Below are 22944 nucleotides of genomic sequence, written 5' to 3'. Positions count from 1 at the left end.
GGAGCACACACTCACAGGCTGGAATCATCTGCGGCTGGTGTTTAGGGGAGTTGGACATTAACACGGCAGAGGCGGGGTCTTCAGTGGGGCTTTGCCACTTGGACCGGTTTCCACTTATCTAACTACAACGATCGCAGTAAAAGGACAGAATGGAGCAGGTAGAGGCTAAATTCCAATATAAACACTCTCTGATGATGGGGCCAGTTACGCAGTTGGAACCCGTAAGAGTCTCAGGGGCAACAACACAACTGTTAGGTCAAGTGTATGAAGGGTGAGGCCCCTTCAAGGCAGCTGCAGAAAGAAAGCCCCTATTAATCCCTTAACTAAGCAGCTGATAGTTGTAATCTTCCCGTGTTTATAGCAGAACTCTTCAAACACAGGATTATTGTAAGTTTAAAACATTCAGCACAGGCTACCAAAGCTTTTTATAGATTTCTTCGTCCTGTTAACAGATGGCAGAAAACAGAACTTTGAGGGCTGACTATAATTCAGTCACTCTGGTCTGAAAAGTTGTAAGAAAGCTTCATTGCTGGATTTATTCACAAAAAGAATAGGTCTCTACTTGAAGGGGGACGGGTCTCAGTCTCATGCCTGGGGATCTACTTTCTTTGGATTTTGCATCCATTGTTATTTAAAATAGCATAAAAAGACTCATGGTAATATCAGAAAAGAAACCACTGTACCTGGTGTGATCCCCTTTGGCTTCCTGGAATAGAAAACAAAGATAGATGATTGATGTGTATTTATGCTAATCAAGCTAAATAATTTTACTCTTGATCAGTTAACCCTCTTAGTTCCTGAGTTTTGTTTTGTTTTGAAGAATGTACCCAAGGGACACCTTCCCTACCAGCATGGGGAATGGATAAGAAAATGCTGGTAGCCATAAAATAATTCTTATTCTTAACAGAAGAGACAAATATATCTTTAAAAACACAGATGATTACTTCTCCTTTTATGTTTCTAAGAGCGCGTGATACATGCTTGTCTATTGGAGCGGCACACCTTTTAAACCATGACACAGGTGAACCAACACACAGGTGAACCAACACATTCTTTACTCTTTAAAACAGCATGGGACACACCTGGTTTTTTAGCTACCAGTGCCTTTAAGAATTAAAGGGATCTTTAACCCAACCTCAAGAAAATGTATACAGAAGTTACCCAATTTAAAGGAAAATTACAGCGCTCCTAACAAGGGCTGCCTCCGAAGTCCGGTCCCCCAGAGCTCCTCTCCGGGAGCCCGGCCTCAACTCTCCCCTCAGAGCAGTGGGAATGCCCTTTTCCTTGGAGATACACAACCGCTCAGCAGCTCATGCAAACTACTCTAAAACAGAAAACAGTGGCTCACGTTTTTCATTGGCAAACAACCAGCTGGCTTAAACATCCACCAGCCACTGGCCCATGCCAAAGTTTCAGAGTTGCAGGCAGTTCACAAACACCAACAAACCGAAGGAGCGGTGGCCCGGCTCTTACCTGCAGAACCAGCGCTGCCAACTTGAAGACCGTTTCACTGTCCACTTCGATTTGCCCCTGTTGTGGGAAAGAAAGCACAGTGAGCTGGGCGCTCGGTGGCAGCAAATGGCTGTGGAGCTGGGAGGCTGTCGCGGCTTGGCACCTCCGAGTGCGATCAAATGCAGATCATACCATTGTGTGAAAAGGGAGGGGGGCGTGCAGAGGCGCCTCCGGGTTCGGAGGAAGCCACATTGTGAGCCTGTGAGAGAGTGTGTGTGAGTGTGTGTGTGTTAATTAGCTGTGGGACTTTGTTTAGAGAGCACTCTGGAAGGGACTTGGAGGCTGAAAATTCGGACAACTTCTAAAAGAATAATTTTGATCTCTACAAGTTCATTTTTAAACTAAAGATTTTCTTAGATTAGTTCGGTGTTTTCCTGAGAATATTTTTTTTCTCTGTGTCATAGCATGCTAATTTGGTATATACACAATACAAATATTATTAAAAATATAAATTCACTTCTGTGATAATGATACACTATTGAATTAATATTTCTACCATTATAGATAAAATGTAAAGCCTTAAAAATCAGTTATATCAGCCCTGGCTGGTCTGGCTCAATTGGTTGGAGCATCGGCTGGTGCGTGGAAAGGTCTTGGGTTCAATTCTGGGTCAGGGCACATACCTAGGTTGTGGGTTTGGTCCCCAGTTGGGGCATGTGTGGGAGGAAACAGACTGATACTTCTCTCTCTCTCCCCATTCCTGTCTCTAAAATCAATAAATATATCCTCAGGTGAGGATTTTTTTAAAAAGCAGTTACAGCAAATGCTTAAAAGACTAAAATTGAAGTTTGCTTTATATTAAAGTTTGATAAGCTCTAATTTATCATTTTTCCATTATTTTGTTTTTTCATTCTGGGAGTTCTGGGATTTGGTTAACAGAAAGGCTTTTTCTTTTTTCTTTTTGCATTCATTTTCAAATAGAGTGAGAGGGAGAAAGGGAGAGAGAGAGAAACATCAAAACATCAATGTGAGAGAGACACATCATTGTGTCTGCCACCCACACGATCCCAACCAGGGTCGGGGACAAACTGCAACCGAGGTACGTGCCCTTAGTGGAAACCAAACCCGGGACTCTCTGGTCAGCGGGCCAGCGCTCTAACCGCTGGGCGTAACCGGCCAGGGCCAGAAGTACTTTTTCAATAGCCTGGTTGGGATGCATAAGTGTCTTGGGGGGGGGGGGGGGGAGGAGGTTGCTTCTATTGATAATACTCAAATGAACTTCTATTTATTTTGTTAAATATAGTGATATATGTAAATATTGTCTTGCATTACATAATATATTGCAACAATACATGGTTTAGAAAAATCTCTAAAAAAACTTTTTTGGCGATATTCTAGCTTTAAGCATGTACACACGTAAAATCAATTCTCCGTCACCCACCCCTTGCCCGGGCCCTGTATAAATGAGTCCCTGAAGGCGGTGTCTAATGACAGGGGCCTCCCCCAGTCGCCCTGCTCGCTCTCCCCACTGAGAGACCAGGAGGTGGGGTCTCCAGTGACACCGAGTGTGTCACGGGTGAGGAAATAGCTCGAAATCAATGCCCACTCGGTGGGTTTGCAGAAGCAGTGAGGATTTCTGGAAGAATGATGCTTTTCTCTTGGGTTTCTGCATGATTTCACTGGGGTTCTCAGTACCAAAGCCAGACTAGAGCTACACAGTGAAATAAACCACACACCCAGAACATGACAACGTCAGCAGTGATAATCATCCATGTTTCTCTTGTATTACGAAATGAACGCAAATTAACTTCACTCACCAACATCTAAGTGTCCTGAAACCTGAGGCAGTGAATCTGCCTCAAGATTTTCTGTTTCACAGACTGAGGCCGGGCCCTGGAATTCAGAGCTCGCCTGTAATCTCTAGAAACCGATCACACAACCCCAGACAGGACAGGCTGCTGGTAGGAGTGCGTGGTCCTGGCTTTCAGGCCAGAGACAGTGGTTTTCTAGTCTGGTGAATGATGATGGAGCGTTAACCCAACAGGTGAGGTGGGTGTTGATCAAGACTAAGTTTTAGAAAGGTTAAATTCCTTACTTTCAAAGTAACAGAAACTCGTGTAGAGCGAGAGGGGGAGGAGAGGAGATTCTAAAACACCTTTGAATTTGAAATTAGGCTGAAACTCAAAGTTAAAGTCAAATTCATCTTAAAATCTGAGAGAAGAGAAAAAGGGGATTATTTGAAGGTATTAAAATAAAGCTGAATAAAATATTTTGAAAATATTTGCGAGCTTCTTTGACACCCCATGAACCCCACCCCCTTTGCCTCAGCAGAACCTTGGGTGAGTCATCCAAACAGTATTTTAGACATCGACTTTTCAATTTAGCAAATGTAAGTTTAGCAGATAAAAAGACCTAGATACTCTTAAGAATGCTGCCAAGTGGTTCTCTACTTTAGGAGCCATTAAATGTTAAATGCTGATACGTGGAGCTGGGGGGTGAGGGTGCCAGGCGCAGCCAGCTCCAGAGGAGTGGGGAGGCCACCACGCCACTCACCGCTGGACCTGTCCCTCCACAGTGCCCCACACAAGTCTGGGGAGGTGGGTGGCGGTGGGGGGGTGGGCCTATCAAAATCCAGGGAGGAGAGGAAGCATCAGTTGGCAGAGCCCCACATTCTTTTACACACCTCAGCCCCCACCTCACCCTCCAGTAACCTCTGTTCTGGAAATTCAAGGCAACCTATTATTTTTGTGTGGAATTCACCAAACCATGGATCAACCAGGAATAATACTATTTGCCTTGTTCTCAGCAATTTCACATGGTGAAATTTTTTTAAGACTTATACTGAATGGTTAGAATTTCATGCCTGAAGTGTACAAGTTCTTCAGAAACTGCAGTCTTCCCTAGGACAGAATATTTCCTTTACTTACAACCATGGCAACAGAGGTAACCTTATAGGTACCAGGCAAGCTAACACTTGAGAAGTGGATCTCCTCCAAAAGAGGTAATGGGATCCTTCAGTGGGTTTATATGACTGTCAGGATAAACAAAGAGAAGCAGAGAAGTCAGTCAGACTATGTGGCTGAATGCACAGAGTTCTTATGAAACAGTATCAGGTCCTGGTGCTATACCCTCATGGCTAATTTAACTGGACTATGGATTCAATCACTGGGTCACTGGGTTCAGGCTCCACATTGAACACCTTCTTTTTGTCCTTGGCTCATTGACTCAGTTGATCGAGACATCTTGCTAATGAGGTGAACTCTAGGTTTTTGCTTCCCAAGTAGGAGAACAGAGTAAAAGAAAGTTTTAGAATTTGGGAGTGAATTCAGTGAAATTATGACTCTTGTGATTTTACAGAGGATGACCCTCCACAGGGACATGGTCCTCAGTGCATGGCCCAGTCCCATAGCAGATGCTGACCCTGAACGCCTGGCCAGTGCTCCTCCCACTCTGCCATGCACCGGTTACCTCGCTATGACCAGTGAAAGCATCGCACTGGGAGTTTTCTTAAGACAGACTTAGGTGGACACTGGAATCGGGCAGTTTGGAAGAGTGACTCCAAATGCCACCTCCACTGTTGGTGGGACAATATGTCATCATCATCAGACGTAGTCATAGCAGAATGGGAAAACTATTTCTGAACACTCAGTCTGCTTTTTCTATAGCGATGGTCTCCAGGGAAACGTGTGCTGCACTAATAGTAATGAGCACTAAAAACTTGGTCACAGATACTTAGGATTTAGAACTACTTGACAAACTGTTGGAAGACCACAATTTGCATCCAAGTCTATTACTAATTACCTATCTATTTTAGGGTTAAGTCTACAAAAAAAATTAACTTGTAGAACATCAATGGATAAATGTGAAATAAATGAAAGAAATAGAAAATTACCTACCACTTGCAACAATTAGAGTACTAGTTGGTTCAAAGACTTCAATAGATAAAAACTACTGGGTCAAAGTTAGATGAGAAACAGGACAGGATATTTACATAATCTCAAAGGATCTTGCTGTAGGGGAAAATTAATTACAAAGGGGAATTAAAACCTGAGAAATACTGTCTTAACCAAGGAATAAAATATCACCAATAACTGGACAGACCAGCATCAGGTGCCTCCCGATGGTGGCACTGAGGACGTAGGCTCACTTGCACAGCTGTGCTGTAAGTACAAGTGCTTCACAAACACTACGTGGGGTTTGAGTGGGGGGGCTGATTTGTTGCATTTGTAGATTTCCATGGTGTAAATACTCCCTCCTTGGCTGATTGCAAGCTACCAATATGACATCACAGAACATGGCGCTGGGAAGGGATGTGAGAATCGGCTCTCATAGCTAGTACTAGTTGGCTCCAGCATACCACTGGGTAGTATTCCTGCCCCAAATACATCACTACATATAATCATGAGGAACCATGAGATGAACCCAAACCGAGGGGTATTCTATAAAACATCTGGCCCATACTCTTTAACGATGTCAATGTAATGAATGCCAAAAAGGCTGAAAACAGTTCCAGAGCAAAGGAGAAGAAAGTCGTAACTGAATGCAGTGCACTGTCTTGGATCAAGAGGAGAAGTTGCTATAAAGGGCATTCTCGGTCCAACTCGATTGCGTAGTAGACAAAGTCATGGATTCAATGCTAAATCGTCTGAATATGACCACTGTATTTATATAAGGGGTGTCCTTGATCCTAAAAAGTATTCAGTGAAATATTTAGGGATAAACAGCATAACTTAATTTCAAATGGCTCAGGGAAAACTATCACTTATTGGCAGAAAGGAAGGAGAAAGAGAGAGTATGTGTGTGCGCAAATGTGGCAAAACGTTAACAACTGGGGGATGTCTCTGATAGACAAATCGGCATTTTTTGTGCTATTCTTGCAACTCTTCTGTGAGTTTGAAATTATTTCAAAATGAAACATTTGTTTAAAAAAAAAGATCTGTTTTCCTAGAGTGCAGGATATCTGTTTGTCTTGACTGCCTAGTACCCTGCCTTTACTCTGGGCAGAATACCCCATTCTTTTGGAGAAGTGATTCTTTCCCTACTGGCTCTAGTAAAAACACAATCAGCCTTCTGTGGGCAAGTGATGGAAGCTGGTCCAGAGACCTTCGCAGGGATTTTCTAAATTAGGACTAGGCAAGAATGACCTCTCTCTCTGGGAACAAAGTTGGGGAAGATGTGAACCAAAGAGAAGGATCAATGTCTGCAGATGGAGAGAAAGGGGCTTCTTGACATCAGTAGCCAATTGTATCCACCGCTGAGCTGGACCAGTCTGCAGAGTCTGGTTAAAATTCAAAAACCGGCAAGCACGATGCCTTAGACATTGCTTACTGCTTTCACTTTGGTTTAGCACTAGGCCTGCAAACAATGCAAAGGGCAGATGTGGTAAGGACACAACTGAGTCAGTGGGTGCAGCTCCCTGGGGCGTTCCTCACTCCTTCTGTGGACTCGTCTACGTGGAGAAGGAATCCGCCAGGCTACAGAGACCCAGTGCTATGAACGGACTAGTTTTCGGACAATTAGGCTCGTGAGGGGCCACAACAACATTTAGTACATACCTACTGTCTAACAGGCCAATTCCTGTGAGGCCCAAGAAAAGCACTTCCCTGTGCTAGTTTCTATTTTCTAGGGGTTACCATGCCCCTTGAAGGCCAGGCCACGACACCACATGTGTAGCCCTCCTCCCTATGTGCCAATGAACCGACACCTTCTCCTTTTTAACCACGCTGGTTGTGAGAGGTAATGTTTATGGAGGATGGAGTCAGATATATTGCTCATTCATTTTTCTAAATCAGAGTTTCGCAACCTTGACACAGCTGAGGTTCTGAGTTAGACCTTTCTTTATTGTGGGGCTGTCCTGTGCTTTGTAGGGTGTTAGGCAGCACCTCTGGCCTCTACTCACTAGATTCCAGGAGTAGCCTCCCCTGAGCTGTGACTACCAAGTTGTCTCCAGGCATTTCCAAATGGCCCCTGGAAGGCAAAACGATTCCAGTTGATTCTCTAAGTTCTATTCTTGAAGTGAGCTAGAAGCATCGGAAACCTTCCAATTGAACCACAAGGCTCGTTCTAGGTAAAAGTGCATCTGGAGCCTGTTTTGGCATCACTCCGCTGGCTTCTGTGGAGTCAGTACGAGAAACACCCTCAGATCCCTGGCTGGTCTGCCCAGCATCACTCCGCTGGGTTCTGTGGAGTCAGTACGAGAAACACCCTCAGATCCCTGGCTGGTCTGCCCAGCATCACTCCGCTGGCTTCTGTGGAGTCAGTACGAGAAACACCCTCAGATCCCTGGCTGGTCTTCCCAGCATCATTCCGCTGGGTTCTGTGGAGAGTCAGTACGAGAAACACGCTCAGATCCCTGGCTGGTCTGCCCAGCATCACTCCGCTGGCTTCTGTGGAGAGTCAGTACGAGAAACACCCTCAGATCCCTGGCTGGTCTTCCCAGCATCATTCCGCTGGGTTCTGTGGAGAGTCAGTACGAGAAACACGCTCAGATCCCTGGCTGGTCTGCCCAGCATCACTCCGCTGGCTTCTGTGGAGAGTCAGTACGAGAAACACCCTCAGATTCCTGGCTGGTCAGCCTCAGTTGGTTGGAGCATCTTCTTGTGCACCAAAGGGTCACGGGTTGGATTCCCAGTCTGGTCATGTACCTAGGTTGTGGGTTTGATGCCGGGTGGTCAGGGTGCATGCGAGAGGCAGCTGGTTGATGTTTCTCTCTCACACTGATGTTGTTCACTCTGTCTCTCTCTCTTCCTCTCTCTAAAGTCAATAAATATATCCATGGATGAGGATTAAAAAAAAAAAAAAAAAAAAAAACAACTCTCAGAAATTCACTATTCTAATAACTCTAGGTGTGTCAAGGACATAGTCTGTTTCATCACCTAGTATCCCTTTGCACAGACCCTGGGAGAGGTGTCTGACCCGCAGGACCAGTCGTGGCTGTGTTCTTTCAGGCAGCCGCTTTGCAGGACCTTGATGGCCAAGGTGAGTTATGCCAGTGACTACATCTCCCTCCCTCTGGCTCTTATGAGAACTTGAATTTCAAATCTGTGGGCTCAATGCTTTATACTAAACATGCTGGATGCTTTCTACTAAACTTAACCCTGATGGCATCTAATTATTTCTACCTTTATTTTCTCACGTACAGATAACTCTGATTTCATCACTTACTATGTTTTAGAGTGTTTTCTCTTTTATTCAGGTACACACAATAAAATGCACAAGTCTAAGTGTACATACAGCTCATTGAAATATGACACTCATGTAACCATCGCCCAGGTCAAGGTATCAATATTCTCTCTAATTTTTTCATCTGAGGGAAAAGTATGTATTTTTTTAAAAAGACATCTATATTGGAATGTTTTTTTTAAAAAGTATGTTTTCATTGATTTTTTTAGAGAGAGAGGAAAAGAGAGGGAGAGAGAGTTAGAAACATTGATGAGAGAGAAACATCGATCAGCTGCCTCCTGCATGGCCCCTGTTGGGGATCGAGCCTGCAACCAGCACACGTGCCCTGACCGGGAATTGAACCTGAGACCTCTTGGTGCCTGGGACAATGCTCAATCAACAGCCACACTGGCTGGGCAAATGTATTTTTATAAACCACATCAAATCAATAAACTTATTTTTGCTAATCAGAAAAGTATAAAACAATACTGTAAAACTTTGAATACACAATTCTTTCATTATTAACCAATTTGAGTATTTTCCTTGCAACTGCATATCATTTACTATAGCTTGTGTATGAAATAACCCTTTGTTTACTTAACTGTGTGAGAACTTAGATTTAATTTAAGCTACCAATATTAACACTTTTCTTGTCTATTGGGAACAAAGTGTGTCCTTCAGCCTGTTCTCCTTTGCTGTGATCGCCTCGTCCTGGCCTCCTCCCGGCCTGTGAAGTCAGACTGGGCTGGGCCTACCTCTGACTGGCGGAGCCCTGCAAATCCTATTCTCTGAAACTCAGCTCTTCATCTGCAAAATGGAGAATGAGTGTTGACCTGACTGAGTCGGTAGGGCAAGTTAGTACAAGTATAAAGCATTTGCCATGACGTCTAGCACGCAAAGACTCAATTTTATTTCTGCACAAACGTTTGCCATGTTGCTTTTTACATTCTTACGTATCATTACATCTGTGGTTAGCTACTTGGTTCTGGGACGCTGTTCAATTTTTGTGTAGATCTATGACATTTAATCACTTCCACTACAATATGTCTCAATATTGGATGGAATAAATACTTTAATTTTATATAGTCTTTGATAATCTCTCACTTATTTTTAAAGGAAATAATCTTGTCAAGTTTTTAAAAAGATAAAATTACTTGTCTTTCTCTGGGGTCATAATATAGCTCTATTAAAATGGCTTTCTAGTGATCATCAAGTTCTATGACATAACACAAAGATCACATAATCTGGTATTAGGGTTAAATACGCAGTAGTTTATATTTTCCTATATAAATGGGCTATTGTTTTCATTCTACTGTTTATGTGGTTATCATTATGTAGGATTATTATTTTTAGTGTATTTAACTTATATTCAGTTTCTTCACCAAAGCCAGCAATGCCAATGAGTTTTAGCTCATTTGTTTCCACTCTACAGGCACAGAGTGGCGTTGTCTCCCAACAACACTTTGGTGCAGTTCTTTGCAATGTACGGTGGTGTATCTGAGCGCACTGTTGAAGCAGACTTTTGCTTAGCACTGACTTCTCTCATACCAAGGTAGTAGATTATAAGTAAGTTCTAGACCAACTTTTTGGCAGCATCTATTAAAGCTTAACATACATACACATTGCGTCCCAGCAAGCCTGCTCCGAGGTATATTCCTAACACAATGTTTACGTAAGTCCACTAAACGACGGGCTCAGGGTCTTCAGGGTAGTGCCACTTGTAGCAACCAAATACGCAAGCCACCCAAAGGCCGATCCGTGGGTGAATGGACAGCCGGGCAGCCACACCACAAACTGTTCGGCAGTGAAAAGGAACAAGCTGGCCACAACCGTAGTCCACACGGCACGGGTGAAGCTCAGAAACAGAATTTGAACAAAAGAAACTGGACATTAAAGAGTACAGAGAGTATGACTCCAGTTGTTTAAAATACAAATTCAGGCCCTGGCTGGTTTGGCTCAGCGGTCAGAGCATTGGCCCATGGACCAATGAGTCACAGGTTCGATAAGGCATGCATAGCACCTCGGTTGCAATTTGTCCCTGGCCTTGGTTGGGGTTATGTGGGAGGCAACCAGTCGATCTTTCTCTCTCTCTCTCTTTCTCCCTACTTTCCACTCTGTCTGAAGATAAATGGAAAAGTATTCTTGAGTGAGGATTTAAAAAAAATACAAATTCAGCCAAAATGCTGTCACAAGCCATGGTAGTGGGGGGTTCCTGACCAGAAGAGACTATGTGAGGGGCTTCTCAGGTGCCGGCGATGGTCTGCTTTTTGATATTGATGCAGTGACTCAATGTGTTCAATCTGCAGTGTCCATGGAGCTGCACTCGTACAGCATAGGCACTTCCCTCTGTGTCTGTCACACTTAATACAGCCAGGAAAACAAGTAGGACGGGTCTTCCCTGTAGCCCGCATCACCTTACTTCACGGCAATTCCATCCCTAGTTGCTTAGGTCCAAGACCTCCTGGCACAGCACGGGGCGGTGAGCAGCCTGTGCAATTGTACTTGGTGACTGTGTTTGCACCTTTGAGTACTCTATATTTCTTGTTTTCTTTACTGTCTTTCTCCCCACACACCATTGCTCCTGCGTGACAGGTAAGATCTCTAAGTGCATGGATGCTTAGCTCTGTGGCCCTGGCTCTCTCTCCAGGACCTAGAACACTTCCTGGCACACAGTGGGTGCTCATTATTTGTAGAACCACAACTGAAAGAGTAGTAAAGTGTAAAAAGTCAATGGGAGTATTTTTATCAGTCTTTTTCTTTTTCTAAAAAGGGAATGGTCCTTGTGTTTCTTGATTCACTATGCAGTTGATTCAACATGGTTTTGAACTCAGAGTCCGGAACCCCTGCGTTCTGAACCCTGAGCATGCAGTGCAGGCTTCCCCAAAGGCAGCCCTGGGCGCTTGAAGCACAGCACCCGCGTAGCTGGCAGCAGGTATGTGAACTCAAAACACTGCACACAACGAGGTGCTAGGTGTTCAAAAGTCTTTTACTTTCTTGGTTTCACTTTCTAAAAATGTAAAAGGAAAATAGTAGTATCTGCCTCACAACTTCATGGAGTTTGGAAGACAAAAAGAAAAACCAGATATGAAGATGCTTTGAACAAAGTAGAAAAGCATTATAAGGAAAGCAAACATGTACAGGTGTTTTTGTGGGTGTGCATCAGTTTCAGACATGAGCAGTCTGACCACAGTATCTGGGCAGACCGCTTCTCAGAAACTTGATCACAATGAAGATAGGAGCAAAGAGAAAGAGAGAGAAAGTTTGCAGCATGTGAATTCACGTTGGTTGTGGGAGGAGAATGCAAATCAACATACGAATATGGAAAGGAAGAGGGGGAACCCTGACCAGACCATGCTTTCCAAGGATCAGGTAGGCTCTGTGCATTTTATTTTTAGGTGGACAGGTGACACATACTTTTGTTCTTGGGATGAAGTTCCAACTGGCTTAAATAGAAACCAGCTCGGTTTCTAGCTCCCATTCTCCACTAAAGGAAAAGCGGTTGACTCCAAGGCCATGGCGGTGGGAGCATTCTGAGCAGCTGAATGGATGACAGAACGGATTACAACACATCGAACACAAAGGGATCCCTGTGTTCATGCTGATATTCAAAAAGCATTTTTCAAAGGTCGAGATGGAGAAGGGAAGATATCCTTCCAGATGAATGCCAAGCAATGTGGACAGTGGTAGAATTACAGACTCCCCATTTACAGCATCGCGGTGCTGACTTAGCAAGACCTCCACTGGAGGCCAGGCCATCGGGTCAAAGACTTGGGAAGATGCGTAGCCAAACAGCCTCCAAGTGTCAGTTCCAGACTCCTGATTAATCACACAGGGGAAAAGATGAAGAGGAAACTGGCAGATACCACCTTAACCAAAACCAAGGCGTGTTGACATTGACGCTTCCTTGGGAGACGCACTGAGGATACAACATGACTGATGTAGCTTTCCTGGCACAAGGAAATATATTAGACTAGAGGCGCTCAGACTTTGGTGTGTAGCAGAGTTACCCCGAGGGAAAATAAGAAACACAGAGAGGCCCAGGCTCACTGAAGGACAAGATGAAACCAGTGTGGTTCTCTGTATTTTCACCAAGTTCCAGTTGATTCTGAGACATGTCCAACATGACATATGTTTGGAACCACTGAATTAGACAACTTTGTATTTCAAAAATTGAATTGAGAGATATTCTGCAAGGCAACTGGTTTATAATCGCAAAAATACCAGTGTAGCCCAGCCAGTGTGGCTCAGTGGTTGAGCATCGACCCATGCACCAAGAGGTCTCCGGTTTGATTCCTGGTCAGGGCACATGCTGAGGTTGTGGGCCCGATCCACAGTAAGGGGCATGCAGAAGGCTGCCAATCGATGTTCTCTATCATTGATGTTTCAATCTCTCTCTCCTTCTCCTTTCCTCTCTCTCTAAAAAAATCAATAAAGAAAAAAAAAAAAAAAATACCAGTATAAGAATAGCCAAAAAGAGACCTGTTTCCAATTCTGGAGACTAAAGTATTATGAGGACTATATGCAGTGTGTGATCCTGGACTGGATCCTGGATCCGAAAAGGGGAAAAAAACAAACGAACCTATGAAAGAACATTATTGAGACAATGAGAAAAATCTGAACAATAACTACACGTTGAACAATAAATACACAGTAGGTACACACCATGTGTGAAATACGGGAGAGGTCTCATGAAGCTCTGCACTGCACAACAGACGGAGACCGGTTAGCTTGCCACTGCACACCCAGCCACCCTGGGCAGTGCCTGGCACACAGTGGATAGTCAATAAATATTTCAACAAATTAATCTATACTTAAAACACTAAACCTTTTGATGACGATGTTCTACCAAATGAAGGTGCAAAAACAAAAATAAAATCATCAGGACTGAGTCTCCCTCCCCCCAATTCTTACTTTTATTTTCTTCCAATTTTGAGGTCTTGAGGTTCCACTTTATTCCTCTTAAGCCCAGGGAGGATGAGATTGTCACATGGTCAATGTCAGAAGGCTGGCTCCACCAATACTTTTATAAACTCTTCCACCAATATATTTTCAAAGCAAATGAGTGAATGTTTATGAGACTGAAAATTAAAGGTGTGGTGATCTAAGGCCAAATTGTCATGCGATGCAAGAAAGGCAGGGAGCCTAACTAGGTCAGGCTCAGCTAATAAGCGTGGAAGTTCAAGGCACCCACATCTGATAAGTATGCAGGGAGACAACTGGAGAACAGATGAATAATCATCACTGAACAAACACTTAGAACCCAGCTCTCAACTGCTGTACTTACCCTTGTGCAGTATAAGATCACATACACAGCAGACTTTAATTACAGCCTTCTAATTGCTTAAATGCACGCTGGCACCCACTCACAATTACAATGTGAATTTGTAGTAGTGGAGTGCTCTGATGGAAACCAGTCATATATATATTTTTAAAAAGTACAAGGTGCTTATAAGACAATCAAGGATGATTAGAGGGAGAAAAGGATGAATCAGAAGCAAGAAGCTATGGTCATGAAGTTAAATCCGAGCCTTCGCATAAAGAAGTCTTGCAAAGTTAACATGCTGTCTGGATGTTCTGCATGAGTACATATGCAATGATGCTTTCATTTTCAGGACTATTTGCATTCATCTGATTGGGCCTCCCATTTGAATACATATTTTTAATAGGGCATATCACACTGAAAATATTTTCACCAATGCTCTCCTTTTATGCCATAATTGTGGTTATCTATGCTTAAGTAATTCTTTAAAAAAAATTATTTTTCTTTATTGCTTTTAGAGAGATAGGGAGGAAGAGGAAGAGAGAGAGAGAGAAACATCGAAGAGAGAGCATCGATTGGCCACCTCCTGCATGCCCCCCAATGGGGATTTGGCCCACAACTTGGGCATGTGCCCTGACTGGGAATCGAACCAGCGACCTGTTGGTGCATGGGTCAACGCTCAGCCACTGAGCCACACTGGATGGGCTATGCTTAAGTAATTCTTATAAATGAGAACATTTTATGAGTCTTCTTGTGGATTTTAGAATAATATTGTCAAAACAACAACAAAAACAAGAAACACTGAAATGCTAATCATGTGTTCCAAGAGGTTGACATAGATGAATTCCCTGACTTCCCAGGACAACCCGTGAGGAGGCAGTGGCATTATCCCACTCCACAGGTGAGGAGACTGAAGCTTAGGAAGGTCAAGAAACAAGACCAGCCAGCCTGGAGTGGTGGAGCCAGGACCCGAGACGAGGCAGTAGGGAGCCCTCTCCACAGCCCCGCCCCTTCCACACCACACACGGACCAGACTTGGAATGGCCTCCCCAAGAAGTGGACAAACAACCTTGGCTGGTCTGAGATACTGACTTCACTTTAGCTGACAGCAACTGTACTCATGGGATACCTTGCATATGTTCTTAGTAAATTTAAAATGGTAACTATCTGTGCCCCATTCAACAGGTTTGCCTGAAATGAATATCTCAGTCTATTACTTAATGAACCTATATTGCAAAGCATTAAATATTAGACCTACTTAATTATGAAATGGAAGTTTTCTCTTCAATAGCTTCTTTCTGAAAAATATAAAGATAGCCCTTCAAACCTCCTCTGTACCTGTCTTAGGCATGTGTGACACCACAGAAAGGCAAGTTACATCTGCTTCTAGAATGGATTAAAAAATAGATGACCGAGAGCTGATGAATGGACAGTCACGCAGATGGATGAGTGGATAGATAAATAGTTGGTAGGGGTAAATTTGTTTGTGTAAGCTTTTTTTTTTTTTTTTTTTTTTTACCATATTCCCTTTGAAATACATGATTTGTGTTTTCAAGAAAGTCAACCTAAGTATTTTCTCACCCGAGGACATTTTTTCATTTTTTGTTCAGATAGAGTGGGAGGGAGAGAGAGAAACATCGACGTGAAAGGGACACATAGAGTGGCTGCCACCTGCACGACCCAACCAGGGCTGGGGACAAACTGCCACCGAGATACATGCCCTTAGTGGGAACCAAACCCTGGTCTCTCTGGACTGCAGGCTGATGCTCTAACCGCTGAGCCAAACCGGCGAGGGCCAACCTACGCATTTTCAAGGCTGGAAATGTACAATAAAATTTGATTTCTAAAATAAATCGACAAAATGTCTTACAGGGTTTTTTCATGCATGCCTAGAGTTTAAATTTTGTCTTTTCAGCTGATTGAACCTTCTACCTCCTACTTCCAGCCAAGCATTTATCATAGTATTTGTATGACTCTTTCAGTCACAATTCAGCTGTAATGCTACTCTTATATCCCACCTCTGAGATGATAGCTGACCAACAGAATCAGCACTGGGCTTAAACGTTTTAGGGTAATTTATGTCAAGTGGCACCATCATGAGATGCAAGTCTTCCAACTGGTTGTCAGCCACGCCCCTCAATGAATTCACGTGTGAGAGGCTCCTTGTGCTGGCACAGTCGGGGCACAGACTTCCTGCTGTAACCCCCGCGGGGCCAGCTGCCAGGCGTGTTCCCTGTTCTCACCCGCAGCCATGTCCTTCACTCCGTGGGCCCAGGTTTTTCACCCGACGACCAGACGTCACCCCCTTGACTGTCTCAGGGGGGTAGTAAAGTCATATGACACTGCGTATGGAAGTCCCTGAGGATTAAAACTGGCATGTGCTACAAGCTATCATTATGAGAATTCTGATTTTCATAAATGCACAAGGCAGCATATATCTGAATGTTCATGGCTTAAGACACATAACTTCAGTGTTAGGAAAATGTAGAGGGGAAGCCACATGAAACAGGGAAAGGTGAAATATTCATTGTAAAACTTTCAACAGCCCTTTAAAATGTGGTGGTAGACTTTGTTCCTTCTGCACTGGCTCTTCTGCACACTTGCTGATGTTCAGTTTACTGACTGCACCTGGTAAGCACCAGGGGCCAGTTACCGTGAGAAGGCACCCTCACCTGTGCATGGACAGAATTAGCAGCCTGCAAAATTCAGTTTCTGATCCTTTAAGTTAGTTCAGCGTACTGAAAGGACCTTAAGGATTAAAACACACACACGCACACTTATGCAAACACTCAAATCCCAAATGCTAAAAACTCTGTCAGCGTGAGCAGATATACCAAATATATTCTAGTTCTTCGTAACCACTCACATTGCTGGTAGCTGAGCTAGATGGAGTAATTCCAGGACGAGGACCACGAGGGAGATGCTGACGGGAACGGACTGGTTCCAGAGGAATGTGCTTCAGCCCCGGTTAGAATGAGCGGAGACTAGTCCCTCTCGCTGAAAGCAGTGTCACAGGGGCAGCGACAGGTTTCCCAGGAGTGTGTACTTTAACAAGTCTCTTTGCAAGAGCAGTCAGCCAAAGCACTACTAAATTATCAAAACATCTTTCTAGGTTTGAGGGGCATGTTTCTCAAAAAACAGTCCCGTTTGGATGGTTTGGATGCTCATTACTGAGCTGGGATGAGCCATTTCTCCCACCGTTCTTGCATCCCTGCTCGGCCTGTGTGAGCCCGCCGGCTCTAGGAAGGAGACAGGGAAGCCCACGGATCCCGGTCGTCCGGCTGAATGGTGGCTGGGAGAACATACTGGAAGACGTGGCTCCACTGCACGCCCTCTGCATGTACTCGCTGTCCTCGAGGCGATCAAAAGTTGGTGATTTATTTCCTTGGGATTCCAAGAAAAGATGCTTGAGTCTAAGAGCAGGGAAGTGTGTCTGCCTCTCTTTGTAGCTGATTTGACAGTGAGTCCAGATGTCTCCCAAAGGCACTTCCAGCGAACACCAAAGGTGCTGGACGTGTGCTTGGAGGCGGCACGCGAGGCCAGTGTTGCAGTAGGTCCTGCATATTAGGCTGAAAGGATACAAGTACCATACCAACTCTGGAAAATCGAATTTAGGAGCAGCAGCCCTATCATAGGTAGTGAAGACAAAATAAGATTGAAAGCTGAAAAAATGTTATTGCATGATTGTTACTCAGAACTGATTTTCAATTTAACTTGATCTTTTCACAAGTCCATTTTGCAAAATGTGATCAATCCGCTGCTAGTGTAAACTACGTCTTTTGCCCACTTGACAAATATGTACTGAGGGTGTCTAGCATGTGCCGCTCTGTGCCAGTGGTGGGCAGAGACGGTGACCACTGACCCTGGCCCCAAGGAGGCCGTCGAGCTATGGGGTGGCAGACGCAAACAGCGTGACACAGTGACAAGAGAGTTGGAAGAAGGGTTGACAGGCTATTCTGGAGGACGGAAGAGCTCGCTGCCCTGCAGGAGTGGAGATGCTGATGGTGCACGCAAGACAAGAGTTGCTTACGGGGCAGGGACACTGCGCTGAGTTCTGAAGGCTCCGGGAGACTGGCCAGAGGGAGAGAGGGACAGAGAAAGGCAGGCGGAATAGGAACAACGTAAGGAAAGAGAAAGACGTTCAGCAGAGGCATAAGCACATAAGAGAGGCACAGATGCTTGAGAAAGACTAGTGTTAATCAAGGAATGAGAAGTTATTTCAGTGTGACCACAGGGTGAGTGTGGGAAGAGGCTGCCGTGATAAGCCAGGGCTGTGTGTCTTATTAAGGGGCTTGATATGTAACAGCAGTAGTAATAATAGCAAAAACATTAATCGCAATACAGTCTGTGTGGCAGTCACTGTTCTATATACCATGCATATATTAACTCATCCACTGAGGTAGAAACTATTATTATCCCCACTTTTACAGTCAATAAAACCGAGGCTTGAAAGTGGAAGTAACCCATGCCTGGGTGAACGCTGTTGAACCTAGGCTGCCTGGCTTCAGTGTGAGCTCCACACCAGTGCATGACACAGCTTCCGGAGGGAGCGGAGGCGGCCCAGACGTGGAGTGGGGGGTGGGGGAGAGGTGCCGAGTCTTGCTGAGTTTATGTTCTGAGATGCCACAGTCTTGCCATCCATTTGCTCGGTCCTCGATCATTCACTTGTTCACTCACTCATCCACTCAACAACTTTCCACCTAACATCTAGGTATACACCTGGAGATTCCAACATAAATAAAACCTGGTCCCTACCCTCAATATTCATGTTTATATTTAATGAAATAAACACGTGAGTTTTCGAAGTGTCTGTGCAATCCCTCCCCACGCTGTACCCTGATCTTACAACACAAGACCACAGAGAAAATAGGAATGAAATGGACAGGATGGGGTCAAAGTAGCCAAAATACATAAAAAGTGAAAAGTCTAACAAAATGCAAAATGTAGGCAGCAACTGATCTCAACTAAGAAAAATGTATACTCAAAACAAAGAAATTGGTCAAAACAATGCAATTAATGCTCTAGTATTGCGATTATATGTTATTTTTTTTACTGTTTGTACTTTTCTGAATTCTCTAAATTTTCTACAATCAGGAAAAACAATTTTGTCAGTTGTCTTTAAGAGTAGACCTTTTAGTTTTCTAGATAAAGCAAGTAGGAACATTCAGCTTCCATTTTGCTTTGCCCAATGAGAATGACAGAGTTTTTCTAATGGAGAGAAAGTGATCAGCAAGCATTTTCTCTTCTTACAGCTGTAAAGAGGTAAAGTTTCATGAATACACTAATTATTATTGTCTCTGTTTTCTGACTTAAAACTAATTCAACCTTCTTGTTAAAAAATACCAGAAAAGCCCGGCCGGTGTGGCTCAGTGGTTGAGCATCGACCCTGCACCAAGAGCTTGCTGGTTTGATTCCCGGTCAGGGCCCAGGCCCAGGTTGTGGGCCCGATCCCCAGTGGGGGGCGTGCAGGAGGCGGCCAATCGATGTTCTCTCTCATCGATGTTTCTATCGCTCTCTCCCTCTCTCTCTAAAATCAATAAAGAAGAAGAAGAAAAATACCAGAAAAGCGTTACTTAGAAAAGAAAGCTCGTCCATAATCTCCCAGCAATAATAAATATTTACACTATGCTGTATATTTTTCTAGTTTTTCCTGTGAGTACATTTTATATACATAAAAGTAAATAAAGTTAAAAACAATCACCCAATATTTACTGCTTCGTAACTTAGTTCTTTAAACTTAGCACCGTGTGGGCTGGACGTGTTGGCCCGTCAGCGAGGAGGGTGTCCCGCTGCATCGCGCCCTCGCGTGCGGACGCCTTGCGGTCTAGTTAATCCCTGTTGAAGTGGATTTAGGCAGTTTCAGTTTCCCACTATTAGAACTACTAATCTAAGATATCTTTATATTTATCTTCTCATACTTCAGTAGAAATCTGCATGGGATTTTTCGTAAGTCGGAGGGGTGAAAAGATACACTTTTAACATTATTGGCCATGGGGCCACTTTGCCCTTCATGCCACGTGGGCGCTGGGCCTCCCCATTCACAGGCGAATGCAAATGGCATTCCGGCTCTGAGGACATTATGCAGTAAGCTGTACGGCTCTGAGTGTGGGAAGAGGCTGTCTGAGATGACAGTGACCCTCACCAGGTCTACTGATGACAGGGCACGCCTAACAAGGTCTGGGTCAAGAAATGGGGCAAGAGGGAGGATAAAAATAAACATGATTGGTAGTCTCGCAATCACTCTGTTTTGACAGGATTACGAATGTTGGGCTCATCTGTGCTTCTACATTTATCCAAAGCACAAAGAGATGAGGGCTGATGAGAAATCTATGAAGGCAGAAAGAACCCATCTTCCTCCATCTAGGTCTGTTGTCTCCTGCTCAGCTTGGAGCAAATGAGGTCCTAACTGCCTCAGTACCCAGGTCAACATCCGACTGACTCCTACACGTTTTCCTTAAAGAACCACAATAGGCCTAGATTTTCTCTTGTGGCCAGCTCTTTCCTAGGGCAACAGCCAGGAGGCTTATAGTCACATATTTTTGCTTTATTATTTAATACTACAGTATGTATTTAGAACACCATTTTCAAAAGTGTGGTCAGCAGTCCATTAATAAGTGTTGTTTGAAAGAAGAATTTCATATGCAAGTAAGTTTGGAAAATATTGGGTTACAGAAAATCACATGTTTATATGTTGAAGAACTTCTTGAAGCCTTTACTATGTCAAAGCATGTAGTAAATATCCAAGAAAGTGGTCTAATATTCAAAGTTTCTTAAACTCGTTTGGTATGAAAATAGTTTATGATCATGAGATAGATCGTGAACTGTAGCTTTAAAGTACAGTATTTGTGTACATGCGTGTGTGTGTGATTACAAAATCCTGATTCTGTCTATGAGATTTCTTACATTGCAGAGCTAAGAAAATACTCCAAACTGCTTTTCCTATGATTGTAGGAAGGAGTAACGAGGAATCATCAGGAATTCTGGGTATGCTCAGTATCTACAAGGTCCGGGCATCTTCCACAAATATTGTATCTTAGAAAGTAACATCTGACATACTGCCTTTAAAATAAATACAATACACACCTACACACAAATGTACCAATGAAAGAATCTCTAGAACAAGCTACAGGAAGGTTCTGGTACTAAATATTATACTACTGATAATGCAGCACTCATCAGAATGCCAGCCCTTAGTAGGAACACAACCATTTTTATTGAATGAATAAATGAAGACAAATACTATTATTTCTGGAGCCAAACTGCCTAGTGATTCCTCCACTAATAATGAGCCATTTAACCAGGGCCGGATGATTTCCCTTGTTCACGCTTCCCTTCCTCCTCGGTTCCAGCAGCGGTCCGGAGCGGTGGGCTGTCGGGAGGACTCGCGAGTCCGCACGAGGAAACCCTGCCTGCTCCTTGGCGGCTCTCAGTGGTCCAGGTGCCCTCCCGACCAGGGCACAGCCTCCCCCGCAGAGCCCTTGAACCCTGCTTGCTTCTCCAGTTCCTACCTCCTTCTTCTTATAATAGTGTATACACAACAAAGAAGACAAGGTGGCCAATTCCATTTTAATTTTCCAAGCATGTCTTCAAATCACTGGTTTACAGGAAGGGGTGGCAGTGCTAAGGGGGATCGGCTGCTGAGTCACAGCTCCGGTCAGGGAGGCTGGGAAACGGCCCGGGCGGCGCACAGGCCTGCGCCGCTCTCTGCTCTTCCAGGCCGGCCACAGGCTGCCCCCGGCCCGCAGGCCGCGCTGCCACGCTCCGGAGCAGTTTCGGCATTGCCACATCACCACCTGGCACGGTGCTCGTTTGCGAAGGCGAGGTGTGCCCTCTGCATTCTCACCAAGGAAGCCAAACAGGTTCAAGAGCCCTCACTTGAATGGCAACTCAGACAACAGCTCTCTCCTGGGGAACACTTGGTCCATACCGACAGTTCCTAAGTTTCTGTTCCAACAGGAGTGCTACACACTTCTGAAACATCTTTCCACATTTCTCTGTCCCCCAGCCCAGTGAGTTGGTCCCTAACACCCAGGGACACCTTATTAAGAACCATGGGCTAAGAGGATCAGCATGTACAAACATTTTGGAATTAGAGAAAGACTGAGCTTAAACTCTGGTGCCATGGATATGCCCATCCCCCACGTGCAGTGGGGAGACAGCCCTCATCCACTGAGAGGTAGTGAGTGCAGTGGTTACACCCAGGGACACCGGCTGGTGTCACACTGCCTGGGATGAATCTCAGCTTCCCCACTTACTAGTGTCTATTATTTAACCTCTGTACCTTAGTATTCCCATCTGTAAAATGGGGGATAATAAAAGAACTTAACTAGTAGGTAAGTTAGGTAACTTACCTAATAGGGTTGGAGTGAGAACTGAATGAATGAATACACACAGTAAATGCCTAGAAAATTATATGCGCTTGATACTTGTTAGTTGCTGTGACCATCCTGCTCTGTAACAACAGTCCCTGAGCTCTAAACACCGAGGACACTTTTATTTCCCCAGATCAATGACTGAAAGGAAGCTGAGACCAATGAGAGGCACTTTTAAGGGCCAGGGTCTCCCAACCGTAAAACTTGCCGAGGATGCTTTGCTCACCTACAAGCTCTGTGACGTTCAGCAAACTACTTAGCCCCTCTGTGCCTCATTCTTTTATCTGTAAAAGGGGACCATAGTTTTCCTGCTTTGTGGGCTGTGGTGCGTATCACACATCATAGACATGCGCTGGGCACAGCACTGGCACAGTAATGCCCAGAAGACATTTCCTTCCTTCCCATCGGTCTCAGGGCTGAAATGAATTTCATACCTCCCTCTACTCTCCTGTCCTCAAAGAAATGCCTTTTCTTTTCTAAATGAATGTCTTGCCTCTGGACCTTGATTCATATTTCTCAAAGTGAAGTTGAACATATACTGAACCACTGCACTGTTTAACATGCAGAAAACCCCGGGTTCCCCAACTGCGTGTTCAGGAGAATCCCCTGAGAACCTGTTGAAAAGGCCGATTTCCCCAATTTCCAGCTCCCTGTTCAATTCCCACTCTGCGGTAGAGAGAGAGGCAGAGAGGCAAGAGT

General features: G+C 44.3%; 1 protein-coding gene across 1 annotated transcript in view; it reads right to left on the bottom strand.

The window, feature by feature from the left end:
- The window catches only part of FRMD4B (FERM domain containing 4B), a 189715-nt gene that overhangs the window by 68778 nt on the left and 97993 nt on the right, over positions 1-22944 (bottom strand). Inside the window, exons 6-7 of the mRNA XM_036267152.1 lie at positions 1474-1530; positions 684-706 (exon numbers count right to left, since the gene is read on the bottom strand). Coding sequence (XP_036123045.1) covers positions 684-706; positions 1474-1530 — 80 coding nt within the window. The remainder of the gene's footprint in view (positions 1-683; positions 707-1473; positions 1531-22944) is intronic.

The sequence above is a fragment of the Molossus molossus genome, unplaced genomic scaffold, assembly GCF_014108415.1.
Source record: "Molossus molossus isolate mMolMol1 unplaced genomic scaffold, mMolMol1.p scaffold_m16_p_18, whole genome shotgun sequence".
Classification (NCBI taxonomy): domain Eukaryota; kingdom Metazoa; phylum Chordata; class Mammalia; order Chiroptera; family Molossidae; genus Molossus; species Molossus molossus.
The sequence above is the reverse complement of the archived record's forward strand: the minus strand, read 5'-3'. Positions and strand labels throughout refer to the sequence as shown.